Source organism: Temnothorax americanus, unplaced genomic scaffold (assembly GCF_048541705.1).
Source record: "Temnothorax americanus isolate GAGA-0224 unplaced genomic scaffold, ASM4854170v1 Scaffold25, whole genome shotgun sequence".
Taxonomy (NCBI): domain Eukaryota; kingdom Metazoa; phylum Arthropoda; class Insecta; order Hymenoptera; family Formicidae; genus Temnothorax; species Temnothorax americanus.
Genome location: NW_027509391.1, coordinates 14,974 through 40,295, shown reverse-complemented (window position 1 = coordinate 40,295; position 25,322 = coordinate 14,974). Strand labels below are relative to the sequence as shown.

Below are 25,322 nucleotides of genomic sequence, written 5' to 3'. Positions count from 1 at the left end.
AGTCTCGGACTTTGACGGCGCGTGCAAGCTATACGACTGACTTGACAATAAATGTTGTTCAGATCATTATTGTAGATAATTTTACGCTCTACAAAAAGGTACGTATAGTTAGTTACCCTATCTTGCTTAGTTTTCGAGATATTTGAATAAAAAAATAAAAAAAAAAAATAAAAAAAATCGCGTTTTTTGTTGATAATATTGTTAATAACTTTTTAATGCGCATTAATTATGCGAAGCAAAATTTACTTACAACACTTACAACACCTTAAATCAAAGCGATTCATGGTGGTTGCAACCTGAAAAGAGTGATTGGAAGGTTACCCCTCTAAATTAGTCTAATATGACTGGCCTAATGCGTAACACTACAAAACGCATGATATCAGTACAAAATTACCTTTTTCAAAAAAGGTAAAAAAAGGGCGCCAAGTACACGCGTGGTTGTTACCTCGAAAAAAAACCCAAGTGGTAGTATTATTAATTTTATTCAAAAATAAATAAAATCTATTCTAACCTATAGGTGGTAGTAGCTTTAATTTTTTTAAACAAAATTATTAAATTACAAAATTGTTACTTTATTTAATCCAAGTGATATCTACTTCAAAAAAGCCTAAATAACAAGTAGTATCTATTAAAAAAAAAAAAAAAAAAAAAAAATGTGAAATCTTTTAATACTGCGCCAATTACAATTACAAAGAGAATATATACCTAAAATAAAAACCAAGTGGTATGTATCTTTGTATTCCTGAGAGTCTTTCTATCAACCCAAGTGGTAATATAATAGTTTTAATTCTCCTTGATAAAATTATAATATTACAAAGAATTATTTTAATCACAAAAAATTAAAGAGGTAACATTATAAAATAAAAATATTTAATTAAAATAAAATAAATAAATTTTTCTTGTAAAAAACTTGGCGCTGCTTTGTCCAAGGTCAACCTAGACAAACTTGCATTGGTGCATATAAGCATATGCATAAAGAGATGGATTGGTCTATTTCCTTTTGCACATATACATATAAACCAATTAATTTCTTATGTTTATGCGCTATGCAAATTTGTCTGGATAAGAGCCTCCGCACAAGACTCTCGTATGATATCGTAGCGTAACGTAACGTGGATTAACGCACAAGAAACGTATCGGTTAGAGCCTCCGCACAAAATTTTTGTATGGTAACGTAACGTAGATCAACGCACAAGAAACGTATTGACGTATAAAGCGTCATGTGCGTTTCTTGTGCGTTGACCCACGTTTAGTTACACTACGTTGCCATACGAAAGTCTTGTGCAAAGGTTCTAAACCTTAAAAAAGCAGCGCCAAGTTTTTTACAAGAAAAATTTATTTATTTTATTTTAATTAAATATTTTTATTTTATAATGTTACCTCTTTAATTTTTTGTGATTAAAATAATTCTTTGTAATATTATAATTTTATCAAGGAGAATTAAAACTATTATATTACCACTTGGGTTGATAGAAAGACTCTCAGGAATACAAAGATACATACCACTTGGTTTTTATTTTAGGTATATATTCTCTTTGTAATTGTAATTGGCGCAGTATTAAAAGATTTCACATTTTTTTTTTTTTTTTTTTTTTTTTAATAGATACTACTTGTTATTTAGGCTTTTTTGAAGTAGATATCACTTGGATTAAATAAAGTAACAATTTTGTAATTTAATAATTTTGTTTAAAAAAATTAAAGCTACTACCACCTATAGGTTAGAATAGATTTTATTTATTTTTGAATAAAATTAATAATACTACCACTTGGGTTTTTTTTCGAGGTAACAACCACGCGTGTACTTGGCGCCCTTTTTTTACCTTTTTTGAAAAAGGTAATTTTGTACTGTGTAACAAACGCGATAGAATATTGATGGAGGTTGCTATTGTATCGATTATACTAACGCCGTTACATGAAAGGGATACCTTAGTCAGAAAAACGAGGACGTTAGAACAAAATGAGCGAGCGTGTTGAGAACGAGCTTGTACTGTATTCCTTTATGATCCAGGACACATTGACGAGTTTCGTATTTTACGCGTGCTTACTTTCTTCGCGTTCACGTGGGAAAAGGTGACAAAGAAATCTCGAGCGGAAGTTCTTACAATATGGAATACCGATTCACGAACGACATTGACTTTATATCGATGATAATCTGCGCACTTCATGGAAGAGTCGAATAGAAATATAAAAGAGCGCATTAAGAACTTATAATATAAAAATACACACATTTATATAGAAAACCCTATAACGATATAGAAATTAACGATTTATTATGTATTACGACGCTACACGCAAAAGTTATAGAAAAACAAATAGAAATGAGCGCTCTCGCGAAATCGCAGCGCTTTGCCACCGTGCCTTTTGCAGATTATTTATCAATCCTAGTGGTAGTCGGGTTGCGGTGCGTGCAAGTGCATCGTGATCTGACACAGATCACACAGATCCGCCACAAGCGAAAGAATTAATTTTATTTATGTGCAGCGCTTCGACGCGCGGTGATGAAAGAAGAGAAAAAGTTCTTCCTTGTGAAAACTGTTGTAAAGTCTATTCTCGGACGAACCAACAAATCTAAAGTGTTCTTTTCAAAGACTAATTAAATAAAGTTTGCTTTAACTTTCTTACTGAACGTTATAAAACTCTTGTTTACGAATTCCTGACCATTGTCAGTGCTTAACATTTCATGCTTTGCAATCAATGGCATTCTGTCAGAAATGTACTTAATTCTTCCGTCAAAACAAAACTTAAGTTTGAGTTTTAAATTTGAATATAAAAACACATGGAATAAGCAAAAAATATACAAATGTAAGCAGATGTAATTAAAATTCTATTACAAAAATAAACAAAAAATAATAATTTGCAGAATTTGCTTAAACCGAGATTTTTACCAAACTAATTCTAATAAGCACAAAGATTATAGAAATATTAAATATATATAAACAATTGCAACAAATGATGACCCGCCTCGATATATTAAAAAAAGATTCCAAAAAAAGATTCTTGGTCAAATAACTTCTATAGATAAAAGGTAGTTCGCTAGATCTGTATACTCTTTGTACACATCAAAGGTATGTCTTTTCCTTTGCATATATAATCGATGCAGTTGCGACAAAATATTCTTAATCTAGCAGTTCTGCAGTACTTCTTTAAATAGTATTATTGACATTATTTGACCTAGAGATGCATTTAATATTCTGTCCAGTTATGGACTATACGTTTATGCACTTAATAAAGAACACGGGCTACTCACCATCCAAAACAGAGTTTCGTTTGCGAAGTTACTGTATTGGTCTATTGTTGACAAAACGCTAAATATGAGGCACACCAATACCACCATGAACCTGAAAACATAAATACATTACGATATATATATATATATATATATATATATATATATATATATGGCCAATATACCAATTTGATCGAGAGAGAGAGAGAGAGAGAGAGAGAGAGAGAGAGAGAGAGAGAGAGAGAGAGAGAGAGAGAGAGAAAGAGAAGTTCTACTATAAAATTCTAGTCAGATAAATAATTGATTTATTAAAATCAGATTTATATCTAAAACGACTTCAAAATCTCAATTTAACTCTATATCACATGGTAAATATATAGATTAAAGCTTGATTCTATAAACGTTCGCCTGGAACGAGCGATTTGATTCATCAAAGCGTGGGCTATCATATTCATATACACATTCACACTTAAAATGATTTTAGATTCGTTGAATTCATGCTCTATTTTTTTTAACTTTTAGAGAGCTCAATCATTCTCATACTGTTAAAAACGTTTCGTGATACGTTTGTAATAATCATTAAAGAAAGAAGTTGATGCTGCCGAACTCGTGCATTTTTCCTTAGTTTTAGATCTTTACATAAATGTGGAATCTGATTTCTGACGCGAAAATATGAAATGTGATTACGATGACATATGATATTGGAGATACTCTCAACAAAGTAAGAAATAAATATGAAAGAGATACGATGGTTTTGGATCACATTATGTGACGTATAATGTAAATTTCGTATTATTATTAATAAACTTTCATTAATAATAATCCAAATCAGTATTAAACCTCTACGTACAAACGCTTAAACCACCGATATTAAACAGCAAACTTAACATATTACATCGCAACGAATACTGAATACTCAATGATGTGACGTGAAACATAAATTACATTATTATTAACTATGTATTATATATATTGCATATTGGCTATGTATAATATTTCAGTTTGCGCGTCAGCTAAAACTTTGTTTTAATTCCAATACTCGGAATAATAAAAGTGCTGCTATAAGCTTACCTGTTCTTCCACTACGTGTTAGAAGAAATGGAAACAAACTTTTTCATACAAAATCTTGATAGCGGCAGAAGGACCAATCGGAGACCAATTGTAGCCCATTACGATGTCATACTTTATGATGCCCCATTATGTCATTAGTGTTATCTTTATTTGTCTAGTGCTCTAATCATTAACTTGGCCGATTTCCTTGGATTTTTATATTTTTCTTACATCATATAAGTACACATTTTATAGAGAAATAGTTCTAGGATATTAATAACAGCATTACATATACATTTATTATGCTTCGATCTCATGTCCTGCAAAGAAAGGTATATAATACATCGCGATCGACCGAAGTACATACATCTACTACTCCAGCGGGGATCATTCATTGAAAAACTTTGAGGATTCGTGCATTATTCAATAGGCTGTTTTTCATTTCTTTCAAACTGTCGCCAAGCACCGCAACCTTTTAAATAATTCATTATCAAAACAAAACGCGGCAACGTATCCGCGAAACAAATCGATCGTTGTGAATATACGTAAGGTCTCTTGCTTTGCTTTTTTCATTTCGCCGACGCTTTATATTTTCATTTGATTTTGGACGAGTGATCGAATAAGCGAGAAACTAAAACCGTTAAAATTTTATAAGATCTTTTTTTTGTTTTATATTTTATACACATTATATTGTACAATACTCTTCTGTTATCAATGCCTTAACATATCTTGTGCACTTCTCGCGTATTATCTTTTAACGTCACATTCTTCGGCCAACTTAAATTCTTTTTTTTTTTAGTAAGAATCAAAATAATAATAAATCAAAGATATAATGTGCGAGGAAAATGAAATATTTTGTATGCTTATATAAGTAAACGAAAAATTTTTTTATCAGAGTTACGTGGTGTTATATTTTTTGCTGTACATCTGAAATTGAATCCGAGATATTTCTACATTGTGGAATAGTTGTACGTGTGATTAGTAAGGAGATACATCAAGTTAGCTAATACAAATTTTTCGAAATTAACCGAGTTTGCCCAATATGCGAATAACAGATAACTATATGCTATGCTAAAATTTTTTTGTGCATCTTGTTGCAATACATAAGATTTTTTGACAATATGCCGCGCTATCGAACTGCTGCTTTTGACGACTCGAAAGTTAAAACGCTACAGTCGGACATTGCTATACGGTAGTGTCTTTCATTTTGCGCCCGATGCGTACTCTGCCGTCATATCGAACATGCCATTCATTTCCGGAAACCTATATCTATTTTTCTTGTATACTGAAAACATCTACATAATCTGTTTTTACAACCATTTCCCGGACAGCTGTATATTTTTCCATCTGTACTCCCTTCGCATGTTTTAACGCCTTAACTTTAAGAGCAACAACGTTTTAATCTAAAAGCATGGTTGCGAGTTCTAGTGGTTACTTTACATATTTACGCCGTACATATGTATATCTATGATTTTCATTTTTTTTTTTTTTTTTTTTTTTTTAAATTAGTTTGCTTTAAAATGTGCATGCTTGTAGAGTCTATCAATATTTGAAAATAGTTTTACAGAGTATCGCTACATTTTAGATACCAGTTTCTTACAAAATAATCCTGGAACCTGGAACTTGTATAATAATTTTTCTCTAAAAGCCGTCAGTATAAAGCAAATTTTCAAATTTTTCGTAAACTCCCCTTCAACCTGCAACCATGTATAATATGTACGACTGTTGCATGATCGTATGTTGAATAATGTGATTCTTCGTGCGGCTTTAATGCCGCATCGTTCATACAATCGTTAGACGGCCGACTAATGAAGTCGCGCTGCACGAAACGCCACTGTAAATATTTAATTGCTCGAGTAATCCTATTGATCGGCGTTACAGTGCCTGTTATTTATATCTATTATCGTACTATTACTAACCCAATGTTAATGTGATCGGGAAGGAAGGATAAGAGCGAGAGGGATAAGAGTCATTCAATCTCGAAAGCGAAGGAATTTGTGGAGGAATCCGCCCGTTTACTGCATATCAAATTGAAGCTCAAGATATAGCAAATGCAACTCCCAGCCAATAAATTTCTCTTCAAAGAATTCCTTTCTCTTTTGCATCATTTATAATTGTAATTATATTATATAGATTATTATTATTATATTATAATTTTTCTTTGTTTCAACTATATGTAATAAAACAATATTGAATTTTCAGAAATTAAATCAAGAGAAAATGAGAGAATATGTCATTAAAATGATATCAAAACAGTTTTACATTACAACTTCACTTAAATCTGAAAGCTTTAATTTAGCTTTTTGTTGCAATTTTGAATGAAATAATTGTTTTTCGGAAAATACAATTATCGTGATTTTTAACTGTGTCGCTGGTTAACAGTGACACATAAGTGTATTGTCCTGTGCGTAGTGACGTTAAAAGATAAAAGAAATTTGTCCTGTTAACGGAGGTAATTCTAATTCGACTGGCCTACTTTCGAGCGGGCGTAAATAGCAGCATGTTGTTAGGCCCAATGCATATGCAAGCTATTTGCGTGCGGCCTGTTATTTTTAGATGAGAATCGCACGTGCACGTGCGCGCGCGCGTGAGCTGATATATTGATATCGCGCATATAATGATGCCCATGAAGATTATACATATCGTGCCGTGCAAGGTTGTTGCTAAATTTTTCAGTAATTCAAACGCGATCAGAAGGCGCGAATCTGACCAATGAGAGTAAAATCAATCCGATTGAAAAATCACGACCGATTTGCACGTAGTTTAGTAAACGGAATGTTGGACATGAGCAACACTCGCGATCTATTTACAATAATATAAAATACGGAGCATGGGCGTAAAGCGTAATATTACAAAGTTGCATAAATAACAGACGTACACGGATTGATTTTCAGCGAGGCATCTTTGATCTTTTCATTTTTCCAATTTGTCGGGAGCGACAAGGAAATTGCATTCATCAATCACGCGCAGTAATACTGTATATATTATTTGTTCTCTTCATCAATTAATTACAATTACATTATTTGTCAGTTAATTTGTTGATTCCGCGGGAATCGGGATTCAGTGCAGCACGCGTAAGGACAAATTCAATTTTCTAGAGAATGATTAATGCGCAGATATACTTATTTGCACATATCGAACGATCTCGCGCGATCGGAGTATCGAGAAGTTTATGTTATTTCGAGCCCTCGGGGAGAGATCCCTTTGTAATTAAACCGCGATGAGTATGAATAAATGATGCGACACACAACGTGACATTATTGCTGTAGGAACCACACACGCACATTCTATCTCCCCTCGATCGCATGTAGGTTAATTGATATGCAGGGGATGCAGAATGGATCTACACACTCAATCATTTTATACAAGCCACATATCGAGCCATCCGTTGACGTGCGCAAGTGTTAATATTGATAATTAGATTTCATTGTTTTATTGTTTTTCAATTAAATTCTACAAAATGTTCTATATATAATATATAATAAACTCTGTATTTTCCAAGATATTAAATCCTTCATATATATCCCTCCTCACCACTCGTATATATATCTCCTCACCACTAAATACACACGATGTCCACTATATATACAAAATGTATATAAAAAATGTAAAATTCTCAGAGTCTCTTTCTACCTGGAGAATTGGGCACGCTCAGGGAAATTTTGTTATTCGGAGATTTTAATCTTTAAATTGTCTCTTCAAAAATTTTATTTTTTCTTCTTGCAAATAGTGCTAGATCTTGTTAATCTTTAAAATTTTAAATTGTTAGGTATAAGTTTAGCTTAGGCTATAATGAGAAGTAAGACCATTACACGAGCATTAATAGATGTTACGGAAAATTCATATCAAATTTTTATATGTATTATTGTAACACATATATATTCCAACTATTCACTGTGCTCCGATCACAGCCGGACTTAAAACACAGTTATCATTAGAACGTAAAAACTGTAAAGAATTTATTGCGAAAAAACAGTTTTTTAATAATTAAATCGTGTCGATTTAATTGTGGGGGGATGGAAGGATTTTTTAACGTTCTAATGATAACTGTGTTTTAAGTCCGGCTGTGATCGGAGCACAGTGAATAGTTGGAATATATATGTGTTACAATAATACATATAAAAATTCGATATGAATTTTCCGTAACATCTTTTAATGCTCGTGTAATGGTCTTACTTCTCATTATAGCGTTTGCTTCAAACGAGCGAAAAATAAGTTTTTTAAGTTTAGCTTAGATTTATGAATAAGTTTTGTATCATTTTTAAAGATTTCTCTTCAATATTTAACAGCTTTTTTTTGTTTGTAGAAAATGTTATTTTCTTGTTCTATCTTTTAGAAGTTAAAAGGTGAAAATTTTATACGCGCTGTAAAGCCTAATTATTACTTTCTCTTTACTATTTTCAGTATAACTTTTTCAAGTTTGGAATAAATAGCAGCTCTTAATTTTTTGCCTTAAAATTTTTTACGAGTAAGTAGAAAAGTTTGACTAAAAAATCTAGATGATAATTAAAGCTATTTTAAATTGACGTAAAAAAATGCTCCAATTTATTCCTAAAAAACTTGAACAAAGATACCTGGAAATTAAGAAATTCTCGGAGGAAAAGATTCGTTGCATAAAAAAAAAACAGGAGTTCTCCAAGACCAGATGATAGATACGTTGGATTGTTATTTTGCGTTTTATTCAACGGACATTTTCGTGACTTTGGCATTTCCACGGTCAAACAAAAAGTATGCTTATATTTGCGAGTATAGCGAGGTGTTTGTCCAACGCCTGGCGGAAGATGGATGAGTTCCTAGCGATGCTCGGGGAAAAAAGGAGGAATATGTTAGACAATTATCATAGTAGGTCGATGAAGGTGACCCGTGCAACCACGAAGCGTTGTACATACGTCGGAATTATAGGCTCTCGACACGCCACCTTAAAGAGCTACTACACGGCGCGGAGACCGCGCGCTTTCGTTAATGCCGCACGCTCGTCCCGTTGCTTAACGAGGTAACGCTCAATAATAAATTACTTGTACAAACAACGAAAACGCCGCTGCGATCGATCGTTAGATCGTAGCAATTATCGTTCATGCCCTCGTATACGCAGGGTTTGCTTTGCTATCTCATGTCGTTTTTTTTTCTTTTTCTTTTTCTTTTTTTTACGTCATTAGTTCGCGCGATGCACTGCATCGATAAAGCGGTCGATTAAGATTAACAATAAGAATTTGAAAAATTAGCCGAGAAGATGAGAAGCGAATTTCTGCGCACTAAGAGGTAGCGTGCAGGTGAATCTCAAATGTATACATGGATATCGTAATTCTTCTCACGAACACATTCGCGAGACTATATTTGCAATCGGAATTCGATATTATGCACGACCTCAAATCTTGTTGCACGGAGATTATATTTTATTATAAAATACACAACATTATAGTGAATGCACGTTTGTGCATATGCATTGCAGCGAAATACATCAAAGAACATTTGACATTTAAAAATATGGATCTCTAGGGATTCATAGTTAACGGTCACGAAAAATTTGTAAAAGATATAGAATTCATTGCTCACATGGAAATTATTCATTCAAAGGATTTTTTTAAATTTAACGTTTTAACGTTAACTTTAACTTTTTATTAAACCGATATATCCAATATGTATCCAATATATGTCCAATATGTATTTCTATACGTACTTCGATGAAATTACGTTTACTTTTACGTTTATTTTTACGGAAAGTTCTTTTGATACGGTATTTATATTAATTTATAATTGTACGAAACTTTTAGGTCTTTTGCGCTATCGAAAAATCATATAATAATATAATTTTAAAAATAACAAAACAAGCAATAATATAATTGATTTAGTAGATTACATTTCTCTAATAAAAATTTAATATACAGTGAATTTATATTATAATCTACGTTGAAAAGTATAGATGTGTTATATCAAAACAATATTAGAAAATCTCAGACGTAATTTTTTCTCTCTTTCTGTGTGCATGCATGTATAGCATCTATAATATAAAATTTCCAATAAATTTTTTAGTATTTTGCTGGAACATTGATGGCTTTCACAGCTTTTACAGTAAATTTATTCACTAGATAAGATCGTAGGAAGATTATCGCACACAACTGTCTATGAATATTTTTACATTTAATCGTCTCGGAATATACGCGAAATATACGCGACCTTGATCGATAGGCATGATGGTCGGTTGTATGTTATTATATATATACATCCTAATAATGTTCTCATACAAATTTAAGTATAAAGCTACTAAGTATATAAAGCTTTACAACAACGGCAATCAGTAGAGTATACGTCTAGTGTATCACGCCTGTGTAGTTTGTCAAGTAATTTCTCAGTTGGATTAGATTCAGGTGACATAATAGCTTAACAAACAGTTTGTCTTAAAGGGGAGGTAGAGTGCTCTCACCGATTTAAATAAATTTTTAATATGTTGTAGGGTTAAAAAACTCCCCACTAATTAATGGTAAAGTAGCACGATGCAATACTCGAGCATTCGCAAGATATTTGCATCAAAAGTTTTCGTTTAAGGGGCTTCCCTAGTGTGACAGAGCCTAAAATGAATGATTTTTAAAAGGAAAACGACAAAGCCGATTGATGAAGCCCCTTAAACGAAAACTTTCGATGCAAATATCTTGCAAATGCTCGAACTGTATTGCATCGTGCTACTTTACCATTAATTAGTGGGAGGTTTTTTAACCCTACAACATATTAAAAATTTATTTAAATCGGTGAGGGCACTACCTGGTCCTCCCCTTTAAGATATAATACGAACTTTATAGCAATCATATCATCATTTTATGAGACAATGATGGGACAAAAATTTCTGCGAATATATGTATAATAAATGAGGATGTTATCGAGGCAACATAAATATTCTTAAAGCATAGAAATTGAGGCGTAAATATTAATTTCAAGGAGAACTTTATGATAAAATTAATCGGTTTTATCGTTTTATCGCAGCGTCACAATGAAAACACATTTTCATATACAGTAACGAATGTGTTTATTCCCATAAAATTATCTGCGTATGTACGTTCTCCGCATATTCAAATGCAAAATACCATATGTAGGAGAAGAGTTATTCTTTCTGTCATGTTTTGCGTTTCAAGAAATTTCAAATTGATTTGTTCGCGTTTTTCAATGAAATATAAGAATAAAAATATGCGTATCACGATTGAATTATATTATTTAAAGTATAGGTACTATAGAGAGAAGAATACGAAGGATAAAGTAATCTATTCGATCTATGGGTTTTCTTGTGACACACAGTAGGTAAGCCTGTTATGATATGACATATAAATAATAAACTATCAGACATTAAAATATTTGTAAAATTATAAAAAGTTAATATCGTATTTATAGTCAAAATTTGAAAATTACAGCAGCTTTTTTATTGAATTGATAAAAATTAAATGCTTTTCGTTCATTATACGTAACATTCCATCCAATTGTTACAATTCTGTAAGATACAATAGAGTAAATTATGAGATCTAGTCGCTTAGTATTTAATAAAATATATGAATTCCTTGTGAAACGACGAAAATATAAGATATCAGCAATCTCTCTCTCTCTCTCTCTCTCTCTCTCTCTCTCTCTCTCTCTCTCTCTCTCTTCCTTTCTCTCGCGAAGAATATACAAAATTCTTTTATCTTGACTTTTTCAAAATCGAATATTCTCAAGGTATATTCGACTGTCGATGCTTGATGTTATATCGTTTATCGAATCAGTGATGAGCAATAAAGTCCTATGCGGGATCTGTTTCTCCGATCAAAAATCAAAGATTGTCCGATAGACAGACTGAATCGAGCGAATGTTCGATTGCAGACAGAGGAAGCCCTCGACGTAGTTGACGAGGATTTGGGGCACGCCAGGTGTCAAAGGCCACGACGCCAAAATCGATGCCCGCACGACGAACGGAAACCGGAGGAGCCTCTGACGTGGCATTTTCTATTCGTGTCTTCTAACGTTTAGCTCTTGTTTAGCTCATTGTCAGTGAGCAAGGGATACATACACTGCTGAAGTCTTAGCAGTGTACATAAATATGTGTTTTTGCAAATCGTTTATAATTATAAGAAATGTCGAAAAACGTGTTAGTTGCAGAACGTAAAAAATGACATCAGTCATTATTCTCGGTTGAAACGGAAGTGAATACTCACACAGTGCAATGATAGATGAAGCACAGCCAGCCGCCGGGATGTTCGAGGAACACATAGAGGCGCTCCTGAAAGGTCTTGCCCCTCTTGTGATGGAACACGTACTTAGCCTTGAAGGCCTGATCGATCGGCAGGTAGATCGGATAGTAAGGATCGGGCACGCCGGTCTGTTCGGGATCAGGACTCGGCGGTTGCTCCTCGGCGCCGGTCACGTCATTGTCAATGATGTCCTCCTTGCTCTTCTTGTGCCGATATTTCCGCTTCATGGGCGTCGGCACCCGCTTGTGGTGCGCCTCGCCGAAGCGCGGCGAGCGGAAGCGACGTAGGAAAGTGAAACGGCGCGCGGGTGATGGTGGTTCCTCCGCGTTCGCGCCGTTATCCTCGGTGTCCTCGGTCTCGCTACCGGGCGTTTTCAACGCGGCGTTTTCCGTCTCGAAACCCTGCTCAGCCACGAGCTCGTCCTCGCTGCCCCGGAGGGCAGCGTAGGCGGTCGCGGCACCGTATCGCTTTTCAGCGTGTCTAGAGCATTGGTCCTTGCTTCGTGGAAGACTCTCGTTGTCACCTGGGCATTTCCAGGATTGACATTGGGGCCAATTTTGGGAGTCAGAGATTGCGCCGCGATCGCGATGCCGATTTTCATATGTCGTTGCTCGATCCTTGAGGCTCGTGAGAGTAACGCGATATAAGATACTTCTTTTTCCTCATTCAATTTGATGAGGATTGTTTCATTAAATTCTCGCGCATCGCAAACTGCAGAAACCCCAGTTTTAACCGTTACACGTAATATGATAATATAATAGATATCAATCGCGTCATGTTTCGCGAACGCAAAGATAATTCGATTTCGTGATTTTACGTTTTCGAGGGCCGCCAATGAGAGGATTCAATTGATGAACCTCGGATGAGTCGTCGACGGTAAATAGATAGATCAGTCATCGTGCGGAGATTATTCAAATATTTGACGCGGCCAGACTGAGGCATTTGCAATTCTAACCACTAGAGAACCGCGGAATAATATATCCCATCATATAATACGCGCGCGCGAAAACCCGGTTGCGATCGAGAAGCTTATTTACGAAATGGGATCGATAATAACATCTGTTATTAAATACACTCCTTTGAATAAAACATTTTAGAGAACGACGTGAAAATTAACAAAGAGATTTAAACGGAACTATGGTTAAAATTCTTTGTTCTGCGCTCATTATTCAGTCAATTTTTTTTACTTTGGCTTTTATTAGAAAAAATAACTTTTTTCATATCTACAAGAATATGAATTAAGTAATAGTAATTATTCTCAACATTTATTTTTATGTTAAATTCAATTCCAACTTTCAAAATGTTCTATCATGTCAAAATTTTGAAAAATTTGAACTGAAATGATTACACATTACACATCATATATACTTCATCATAGAGATATGGAATGTTATATATTGAAAAAGTTTTATTCCATTAAAAATTAAGTGTACTATTAAAACTTCAGAGCCTCGTAAAAATTCTATTGTCAGATTAAGGTTAATAAGACTTTCGTAATGAAATATTGATGGTTCCACTATACTGCGAGGAAGTTACAAATTAAGCTATTGAGGATCATAAATAATTTATCTTTTTAATTTTGTTTAATCCGATTTTTCATTTAGTGCAAAGCAAAAAACGCACAAAAATATGTCGAATATTGTCAGCGCGATAGGTAGATGATACCGACAAATATTTATAATCTTTGATATACAGGGTGTATCATTTTAAGTGATTCAACTGAATATCTCTTAAAGTAAAAGAGATTGGAAAAATTGTTTCAGACAAAAGTTGTTTGGTTCGAAGGGGGACATAAGATGGTGTCCGTGGTTTGACCATGAATGGTCGTTTAAAGCTCACGTGAACGACACCTTTAATTTCTTAAATAGAAACCCATATTTTCCAATGCATATTCTTGTAGCTAATCTCGAGAACTTTTCAAAACACTATAATAAAGTATTTTTTCGTTAAAAACTTTTGGAATTATGAGGCTTGAAAGTTCTAGTATTTGATATAAAATACAAAATATCTTGTAAAACATTAATTTTTCGGTAATGTTACTTCAAAACTTTTATGCACAGAATAATGAGACGAATCAATTGATATGAAAAAAAGACATAGTTGCTTTTAAGAAAAAGTATGCAGATGCGTGTTGCAAATTACATATTACAAATTACACATCGTCCCGAAAAGGGACCTGTATACCATATGGTTACCGTGTCTCGCACAAAAATAGAAAAGATGCATTTAATAAATAAGAGAATGCCAGCCGCGAATAACATTGATGTCTACAAGGTGGAGTAACGAAATATCAATGTTGTACATACATGTTGTGCTTTTCTCACGTTTTGCCACATTATACGATTGTCGTACTGTATTGGCGACTGTATAAGCAGCCTCTGTATAAAGGTCAATGGCGCATATACTTTAATCGATCTCGTAAATTTTAAAATACTTCAATACAGTAAAAATGTTTACATTCAGAAAATATTTATATTATTAATTATTCAGTCCTGAATAAAATGTCAATCTTATCTATTGTCAAAAAAAGCCAGACGTGAATTTATTTTTCCGAGAAGTTTGACTATTAAAAAATCTTCGGTTATTTTCGGTTTTTGTAAAGATCGTTAAAAGTTCAACACATTGCGAAGAATTAATGATGATTACACGTAAAATATCACCGCGCAATGGTGTAGCGTTATAACATAATATCTATCCCGATGTGTAGGACAGGACGCAGGAGAGCGGAATTATCGGGAAGGCGGAACAATGGAAACCACAAATCCGACTCGCGCGCTTGTACATTAACACGAATGAATTATCCGCAGAGCTCTATTTATAAAAGCGTCCACTTCCCTCGCCGTTTCTCTCTTCCTCTCAAACGACGAGACATTAAAACTCCGTCACATGAACGGATCCAACCGCGTCGCGAATCGAGCCTCGAGTATCGAGCGAAAAGACACTTCTCTCTCTCTCTCTCTCTCTCTCTCTCTCTCTCTCTCTCTCTCTCTCTTTCTGATCAAGCAGAAATCGGGCTTCGCAATTCTGCCTCTCCGCTGTTAAGCCGCGCGGATCCATGAGCTATACAAATTTTTTGCTTCCAGCCAGAAGGGATATATCTAATATTCCGTCATGCGCAAAAATATATGCATACGTCGTCACTGTCATTTTAGTTAGCATGTTTTTTTCATTTAGCACAGAAAGTAAAATACATTTAAAATGCAACAAACGTTTCGTTCATGTTGCTACATGCAACGTTTTCATTATAATTGAGAATGCATAAATTGACACCGTGGAATGCGTGCGAGTTCTCTTTGGCGGAAAGCTTTTAAAAGAGATGTGATTTTGAATTAATACGATTTTACACGACCCCCAAATTGCTTCTATTAACGGGAAAAGACGGTAATATACTAGAAAATGCACAAAAATAGTTACATTTAAATGCATAATTACATAAATGTATATAGCAAACGTACATTTCTTATTTTATAGCAAATTTAAACTTTGGGTTTTTCTTTTAACGAGAGAGAAAAAATTTAAAACTCCGATTTATGCCCCATCTCTATTAATTCTATAGTAATTTTGTCAATTATTCTGTATTCGATTAACTCTAAACTCTAAACTAACTTGAACTGATTTTTTATTTTCTTCGCAAAACTAATTAAATTTAAACAGAGAGAGCTTTGGTTAGTCACGGTATGAATATTCCATGACGTGCAACGAATGCAACGTGACCCAGTACAACGGTTATCCACGTCACGCTCGTTCGTGAAATTACTTAAGGCTCGCGCGATAACAATATATGTGTGTAATGAACGCGAATCACGAGGATCACCGAGGATTACGAGAACAATGTTTCAGTCTCGTATACCTGAATGACTGCACTTCTTATTATTTGGATGACCTTGGCAGTTAAAGTGACCGTGAGGGTTCGACTGATACGGATGTCGACACTGCTGTCGTTGTTGTCGTTGTTGTTGTTGTTGTTGCTGCTGCTGCTGCTGTTGCTGCTGTTGCTGCTGCTGCTGCTGCTGCTGCTGCTGCTGCTGATTGATTGGCGACTTGAGGACACTCAATACAAGGTCCTCACGGGAAGGTACAATCCGCGTGATCTGACGGCTTTGCCGGAAGAGAGTTTCCTGTTCGCCGCGATTCATCTTACAGGCAAGACGACGACGTTGGAGATAAAATCCTGGATACCACTCGCGTCTCCCCCGTCCTGGACCGCTACCTAACATAACGGCGTGCAGCATTCCGGCACCAACTTTCCGGTTACGGTTGATGAGCGGCTCCTTGTCTGCCGGACAATCGTCCGAGCACGCGACTTGTCCATGGTCTCCGAAATCCGCGTTCACGCGACAACGATCGTCCTGGGACTGCAAACCACTATAAAATATCGCGTAGCACTGTCGGAAGTTTAATAGTCCGATCTGCAACACGTCGTTCCCTTGTGGATTACCGGAATTATTATTTTGGGACAATAGTGGGGTTTATTTTGCACGTCCTATCGTATTAGGATTTTCGTCGCCGTCCGAACGATGCGAGAGAAAAAGTGAAATATTCAGCCCGTCGTGATCTTATCACCTTTTCTTTCGCGAGAGATTATTCCCTCACGGCACACGGCACGGGTATCGTCGATAGGATTATCCGACCTGGCCGTCGTCGCCAGAATTGCTGATCGCGTCTAATTGTAAGACGTAACGCGACATATGCTTCCGAATTTGTGTCTTAACGTTTGTCATCGTTAATTGTCGTTCTTCGAGGCGTTCGTTAAAGTTCTTGATATTTCAAAGAATGACACCAACGAGTTTTCGTTCAGCGGACATTGAATTGTCCTCGCCTTTTCCACGTTCGTCCTCTCATTGTCGCCTATCATACGATTCTACTGTAACGAATTCGTGTCTTTCTATCTTTCTAACCGAACAACGCGACGTCTCGGTCTTTCCGTAGGATCACCGTGCTTCCCTCGTTGATTTCACTCAACTTCGCAGGCTAAACCAACCCTCAGAATTATCCACGTTTGCCAAAGCTGTTACTTTCACGAGACGTAAAACGATCGTGAACGTCAGATGCGAGCAACTGAAACTTGTCAGGCAACTCAAATCGGAGAGGGGAATTTGGATATGCACTACAGGCGAGAGGAAAGAAGAGACAGTAGCGGAGAAAGAGAAAGAGATAGTGAGAGAAAGCTGCAGGGAAGAGACGCAGACGGAAGATTGAGAGATTCGGAAATACCCTCGTTCTGGTCCCCCGGAGGATAGATGTTGAATGCGAGCAGACTTCTGGGACCTTGCGATCGATCTTACCTAAGAAAATCCTTCGAGTATTTATTCGGACTAATGCGGTAATGAAATTCCGTCCCGTGATTCCCTCGAGTCTCCTTTCCATTCGAAAAACGTCTCTCTTTCTCCGCTCTGTACACGGATAATCGTTATTTAAGCTACGTTGCAAAATGTATCTGTCGTATCGCCCTTCCTCTCAGTACAGCGTCTCCGCAATGGTTTCTTTCCCTCGGCGTTCGTCGCTCGTTATCGTTAATCGCCGAGGTCTTTTCCTTTCACCCACTCGTGGCAAAAGATTTTCTTTCATGCTTCTCTAAAACGTTCCAAACAATAGTGCAACCGCAGCAAGGCCTCTCTTGTTATTTATTCACGTCGAATCTTGATCATCTTCTTAACAGAAAATGGGAGCTTCCAACGGCCAATAATTTATCAGTCCTGAAATTATTATGAATACGCTTCGTCGATTCTTCCCAAGGAAACAAAATGATTTTTGTCGCAGAATAATGCTGCATGCTTTCCTTAATGTACATACTTTATGATTGCTTCGTTATTGCTGTTGGGGTTTAACGCGAAATCACAGAGGATTGTTGATGTGTGTGCACTGTGCACAGGGGAATTCGCGCGCAGCAGTAGACAAGCCTTAATCCTTCTTAACGCCACTAAAGCTGCGTCGGGAAGACCCTTAGCTATCTATACGGCCGCGAAAACAGAATCAATAACGTTTAACAATGTTTTCCGACGCTTTGTATGTACAATTAAATTGCCGTGAGATCCGACAACTCTAACAACGAACGCGAACTTTGACATGGCCGTGCCATGTCATTCAAGCGCGATACCATCCGTCGCGCGTTTTATACACGCGTGCGCCGTGTATAGTCTCGATTATCAAGTCCGACGCGTCATCCGATCGCGACATTATAAACCTGTCGAATTTGCAAACCGGAACTATCGCGCGTCGAGCGGACGAGATGGCGGGAACATCTTTTGGCCTTTCGCGACCTCGCACGACGAAGATTGATCGCGTTCGGTTTTTCACATCAGGTTCCTCGCTCTCCCCTCGGATCACCCGCGGATCACCCACCGATCACCCACCGATAACCTGCCCGGCACTCGTGTCCGTTGCGATTAACAATGAAATCATTTTTCGCACGCCGCATTCGTGACGTCGTCGGTTTATTTTATTGTTAGCTCGAATTAAAGCTCCTTGCTAAAGAGCGATTAACTAGAATGACTTACTTGCGCACACTTAACGAAATTGTTCGGAAGCTCGCTTGGGTATATACACGTGCATATATGTATATATATGTATACTGCTAAATTTGTCGAGTTAGAAAAAAAAGTAATTTCGTTATTTCGCGGACTCAAAAAGATCGCTTCGTTTGCAGTGTTCGCGCGCGAAGCGCCGGCATCTCAGCGTTCCTCTTCTTCGCGCGATATGACGATCCATCTGAACGGTGGTTTCGCTTACTCTTCTCCATAATGACTAGATCGCGTGTCCGTTGAATCTTTGTCAGATCCCTCTTCCGCGCATCACTTCCGTAAACTTTTGGTTATTGTTTAATTGTTTAATATTTCAAGATTTTTTTAAATTGCCTGTAATGCCTAATGTCACACAATATACGCGTTCACCAATACGTATATAAGGTTTCACAGTCTTTCTCGATTTCCTCTCTGATAAACTCGCGAGATCCGCTCGATTTCTCTCCCTCTCCCTCCTTCTCTGTCTCCCCCCTTCCCCCTCTCTCTCCCTCTCTCTTCCTTGCCGAGATAATGAATTATCAACGTATGATATTTAAACACAATGAAAACATGAACACAATCGCACGATTCAATTTACCGCACCCATCCGGAGCAAGCGATTGTCACGTAGCATATTCGCGTCCCACTCACGATTCATTTTACCGAGATTTCCACCGTTTACACGCCGAAGAGCCGTGCGCGCAAAGAGAAACGCAAACTATAATCAACACAAAAACTATCAACGCGCTGTCAGAAATAAATCAGTAGCTGATCAAAAATCAAAGCGACGCTGGGATATACATGAAATGTCGCTGATCGTCGTCACTGTCATACGACGTGCCGTGTATTGTTGCGTGTTCACGAGACCTTGGCGGACTGACCATCGTTCGTCGTCCCGGTCGTCCGTCGTCCGCGACGATCGCCTGGTCGGCACCGATCCGCTCGATATGCGACGCGCGCGATTTCGTTACGCGCGATCACGCGATCACGAGGGTCGCGTGCCGTGACCCGGGACGCGGAAGCGCGCGTGCTTGCTTTCAGGGCGACAGCCCGCAACCAACTGTGGCTCCTTGCCCGCCACCTCGTAGTTCTACTACCCTCCGCAGCCCGAGCAGGGGTGGCCTGGCGCTTCTGCACGCGCTTGGCGCGCATAGATTACGAGACGCGTCCTCCTCTCCCATGTCCGCGATTATGGGGATGTTGATCGCTTTCTCTCTCTTTTTCGTCCAGCAGGTGCCCGCGCACCTGCTCGCGACCGGGACCGGGAGAGCAGGTCACCCTCGCAATCTTTTTTCTACCCTACAGCTTGTCGGGATAATCTCCCTCGGAAAGATTAATAATCTTCCACTAAAACACAACAGAGAGAGAGAGAGAGAGAGAGAGAGAGAGAGAGAGAGAGAGAGAGAGAGAGAGAGAGAGAGAGAGAGAGAATCGAATCAAATCAAATCGTTATTTATTACACGCTCTGGGATACATCCCCTAAAGCGTAGAAACATACGTATGTACAGAAAGTAGACGTAGTGTAATAATATATAACACAGATATGACTGTAGTCGCAAAAACAAAAAAGAAAAGATATAAAAGTAAAATAAAATAAGAAAAAATTAAAAATAAGGAAAGAAAAAAAAAACGTTAAGCGCATAATCGGTATCAGCCGTGGGTTCGTCCAGACATTGCAAGTAGGTGGTTGTACAGTATTGATTTAAAGACCGGTATAAAGAAGACGCATTGCGTATGTCCGGAGGTATGTCGTTCCACAGTTCCGCGGCAGAGCTACAGAAAGAACGTTTGTAGAACTCTGTGCGACACTGCGGAAGGATCATGGTACCGAGCGGAGCCCTTATTTCACGCGTGACTCTGTCATGTTTGAACACGAAGTTTGAAAAGATGACCTCGGGATTTTTCTTCGCTAGCACCGAAAAAGTTAGGCTCCCCACGAAGTACAAGCGTCGGAAACTGATCTTAAACCAACCAAGTCTGTCGAAGTAAGGCGTTATATGTTCGTTCCACTTGGCCTGGAAAATAAAACGGACGCATCTATTGTAGGCTCTCTGCAAGCGAAGATTTTGTTCGCCCGTGATGTTAGTTAGGATCGTGCAGCCGTAGTCAAGTATAGGTACAATCAGGGCCGAGACCAGCATGATGCGAAGAGGAAGCGGTAGGAGATGCTTGCAAAGCTTCAGTTGATACAACGCCGAGTTAACTCTCGTTATTGTTTTCGAGATCTGTCTTTCCCACGGCAGCGAACAGGTTAATGTAACACCTAGATATTCAACTGAGTCCGAAAAAGGTATTATGGACCCAAGCAGCATTTTGACGTCCGCCCGACGTTAAGATAAACACACTTAACGTTGGTATCCAACGTTTTCGTTACGTCGGCGTCGTTTCAACCCTCTTTTGCACTAATTTGGGGAATCAAATTTAGGTTGTACCAACGTTGGAATCCGACTTATATAAGTTAAATTGAGGTTACATTTTTTCCACCAGTTTTAACGTTGGTATGTAAACTTTGATTTAGTACACTCTGCTAGACCTGAGGTTATTTTTTCACAACGTACATTTTAGGTGTAGTTTTCGTGCTTCCATTCAAACCATATGACGGCATTGGTGTAATAAATGTATCATAATACGTATTTATCAATTTGGCACAAATAAAATGGCTTTATAGGAAAAATATAGTTTGCGCAGTCTTTGATACTATTGTAATTTTGCCATAAATACACGAACCCAGCACTGAAATTGTATAACAAAACCCACTTTATTGATAAATGTGGAAATGATAGGTCGAAATTAGACGAATCCTTTCTAAAATATTCCAATTTATTAAATATTCTAATAAATAACTAAAATTTTCCAAAGTGTAGATTTTAATTTTTTTTTCATCAAAATTACTTTTAAGATAAATATGTTGTCAAAACCTTAACAACAGATATTATATAAATGCTTTAAATTGTTAATAAAGTGCGTTAAAAAATATAAATCTAAATATACTGGAAAATGGCGGATTATTTGCCTTCCTCTTTGAGGAATGAAAATGGCGAAGTCAGCGTTCCACACTATATCAAACTTTACGTAGTAAAAAGTGCGATAAATTCTACTAAAATTTGTCTTCTCGTATAAAATAATGAACTTTTTCAGACTTTTGCAAACTAAGTAGTATACCACTGTAGGCAAAATTGTACCTATATTGACTAAAAGTTTTAACAAGGTCGCCAAACTGACTTAACATGTCGATAAAGTATCAATTAGTTGAAAATTCTATACTAGATTTGCGAATGAGTCGTATATCTATATGGTGATCTAGAGCATGGTTATGGCAGCCGTGCAGCCGAGCGAACGCGCTCTCGAGCTGTGAACCGCGCGGCGCGCGCGCGTTGTTTCCCGACGACGCGACGATAACCGCGTGAGATGGGATGGACCGGTTCGGCCGTGGATCGTCAACATTCGTCGCATAGTCCTCGTAGCTCACGCACGACGCCGCGAATTGCCGTCAACGATGCCCGCTTGACGCAGCAGTAATCTGCTCTACATTCTTTTAGGCAGAATTTGTTACCATTTCTCGCGATTTCTTAACGTCAGTCAGAAATGACCACAGGCGACGTTTCACAACGTTAACGTTTTACAACGTTTAATAACAAAACGTTGGTTTACGTTGGGAATTACGTATTGATGTCGCTCAAAAAGTGTAGTGCAAAGTATAACGTCAGGCGAACGTTAAATATCTTAACGTCGGGTAATATGACTTAAACTGTTTCGAACTTGACGTTGGGAAAGTGATAAAAAAAGCACGTCGTAATTTTAACGTATAGACAACGTCCAAAAAACGTTAGTAATTATAAGTTACATTTTATAATTTTCTTGAACTGCTTACAACGTTGTGATTAGTAGAAAAGTAGTCCTTAGTCGGAAAGTTAACCGAAAAATGCTGCTTGGGGAGTCATTTACATAGTTGGATGGTAACGCGTCACTCTCCAGACTACTAATATAACGCAGCGTCCCCACAATAATCGCTTGCGTTTTCTTAAGATTAATTTTTGAGCCCATTTTCAGTAGTCCACTGCACGACTCTCTTTATGTCCTTGTTTATCCTAGCAATCGCATCGGCAAAAAGGCCAGGCTGGACATGCAAATAAATTACAAGATCGTCCGCATAAAATTGATATTTACAGTGTTTTAATATCCCGCTGAAGTCGAGTAGGTATAATAAGAAGAGAAGGGGCCCCAGCACAGAGCCCTGGGGTACCCCTTGGTGAACAGGTCGGTCGGAGGACATTCCAGAAGGATCACGAACAACCTGCTCTCTACCCGTCAAATAAGAGCAGAGCCATTTTAACGTTAAGTTTGCGAAGCCCAACCTCCTGAGCTTTTTAATCAGGCGATGAGGACAAACATTGTCGAAGGCCTTGGAAAAATCAAATAGTACCGCGATGGTGACTTTTCTCCTATCAGCGGCCAGTTTTATATCATCCAGAATCCTAATCAAAGCGGTCTGTGTAGAGAAGTCCTTCCTATAGGCGGACTGGAAAGGATCCAGGATATCATTCTCCTCAAGAAAATTTGTGATCTGGTCGGCCACTATGCGCTCCAGGGCCTTAGAAACAGCACATAGTATCGATATTGGCCTGTAATCATGCAGTTCACAAGGGTGATTCACCTTCGGAATAGGGCAGATAACAGCTGATCTCCACACACTAGGATAGACACCGTAAGAGAGACAGTAGTTGAAGATGTGGGTCAATGCAGGAAGGATGCAGGGTAATGCTCTGACGATTAAACTCCGAGGGAGCTCATCTCTCCCGGTAGCCTCTAAATTACTCCTCTGCAAAGCCCTAACTATCTCCCCTGGTTCGATGTTATACCAATAAAACTTTTGGTCACTGTATGCCACCTCTCCCAAGTCGAAGACGATGCTCTCTTCTGGATCAGAGTCCTTCGCGTGACCCGTAAAATAAGCATTCAATTCCTCAGGAGTGAAAACCAGTCTATCGTGCTGCGCTTTAGGTCTCAAAAAGCCAAAGTGCCTGAGTTTTTTCCACAAGATGTTGGGCTCCTTGGCATCGTGAAAAGTCTTATGGAAATATTCCGTCTTTGCCCTTCGTACCTCGAGCTGAACCAAATTTCTGAGTCGCCTATAAGTATCGTAATTTGATTCCGTTTTATTCCGTCTCCAGACTCTTCTCGTCCTGTCCCTGTCCTTCATCAATTTCCTTAAATCCGGCGTGAGCCACGGCGCAGGAAGATGTTTAGGGCATATAACGCGATAAGGCGCGTGTTTATCGTAACAAGTCCTAAGAAAGTCGTTGAGGATCCTCACTTTAACGTCAATATCCGGGGTTAGGGACAGGTCATCCCAGTTCTGCGAACCCAGCTCCGCAAGGAAATCCTCAGGATCGAAAGAACGAAAATCACGGACCCGTACAGTTCGCCTTGGAATACGCTCGATTTTGATGTTGTAAGTGATCTCAATGAGATCATGGGCAGATAAAAAGCCGACATCACGTTGATTATGACGAACAAGCTTCTCCTCCTTGTCAATAATACAGAGATCCAGCCATGTAGAGGCAGTGCGTGTATTATGCGTTGGCAAGTAAGGCACAAGAAAGAAATTAGATGCCTGTACAAACGTCAAAATCTGTTCCGAGTCGTAAGTGTGAGAAGTGAGGTCGGCGTTGAAATCCCCGAACATAATAGAGTGCTTGTAATTAGCAGACAGCTCCGAGAAGGTGGTGAAAAAGTCGGATAAGAAGCCTGTATGTGGTGGTCTGTATACCACGGCTAAGAGGATCTTGGAGTAATTACTGATAGACACTTCCACAACCAGATATTCGGGTTTTCCACAGTAATTGTTCTCTGATGTACATACAACTGATGCATTGAAGGCTTCTGATATATACATAGCAACCCCACCCCCTAGAGAGAGAGAGACAGAGAGAGAGAGACAGAGAGAGAGACAGAGACAGAGACAGAGACAGAAACAGAGAGACAGAGACAGAGAGACAGAGAGACAGAGAGACAGGGAGACAGGGAGACAGGGAAACAGGGAGACAGAGAGACAGAGAGACAGAGAAACAGAGAGACAGAGAGACAGAGAGACAGAGAGACAGAGAAACAGAGACAGAGAGCTGAGAGACAAAGAGACAGAGAGACAGAGAGACAGAAAGACAGAAAGACAGAGAGAGAGAGAGAGAGAGAGAGAGAGAGAGAGAGAGAGAGAGAGAAAGAGTCCAAGCAAATGAAATATGAATTTCGAAAAGTTTATTTAAAAGGTAACCAAACGTGGTTGCTGTAAAAAGTTTGTCATTTTTCGATTAAGAAGAAAAATGCAGTTGCGAAATTATA

At 37.8% G+C, this 25,322-nt stretch overlaps 2 protein-coding genes across 8 annotated transcripts in view; both read right to left on the bottom strand.

Moving 5' to 3' along the window:
• Positions 1-21,240, bottom strand: part of Kcnq (KCNQ potassium channel) — a 53,138-nt gene extending 31,898 nt beyond the window's left edge. For 5 of the 7 annotated variants that reach the window (XM_077408743.1, XM_077408746.1, XM_077408745.1 and 2 more), the window contains exons 1-3: positions 16,334-19,979; positions 12,448-13,006; positions 3,248-3,338 (exon numbers count right to left, since the gene is read on the bottom strand). In XM_077408743.1, the coding sequence (XP_077264869.1) occupies positions 3,248-3,338; positions 12,448-13,006; positions 16,334-16,715 (1,032 nt within the window). In that variant the 5' untranslated portion in view covers positions 16,716-19,979. Of the gene's footprint in view, positions 1-3,247; positions 3,339-12,447; positions 13,007-16,333 lie in introns of all 7 variants that reach the window. The other 2 variants (XM_077408744.1, XM_077408751.1) reach the window with 2 other exon arrangements.
• Positions 21,241-23,010: 1,770 nt separating this feature from the next.
• On the bottom strand, positions 23,011-24,879 carry LOC143899065 (uncharacterized). Its single transcript, XM_077409024.1, has one exon. It carries the CDS (start codon positions 24,877-24,879, stop codon positions 23,011-23,013), a length of 1,869 nt encoding a protein of 622 aa, XP_077265150.1.
• Between the last annotated feature and the right edge of the window lie 443 nt (positions 24,880-25,322).

Excerpts from the sequence above, each read along its gene's own strand:
- LOC143899065 (XM_077409024.1), bottom strand. The coding sequence starts at position 24,879 with ATGTATATATCAGAAGCCTTCAATGCATCAGTTGTATGTACATCAGAG.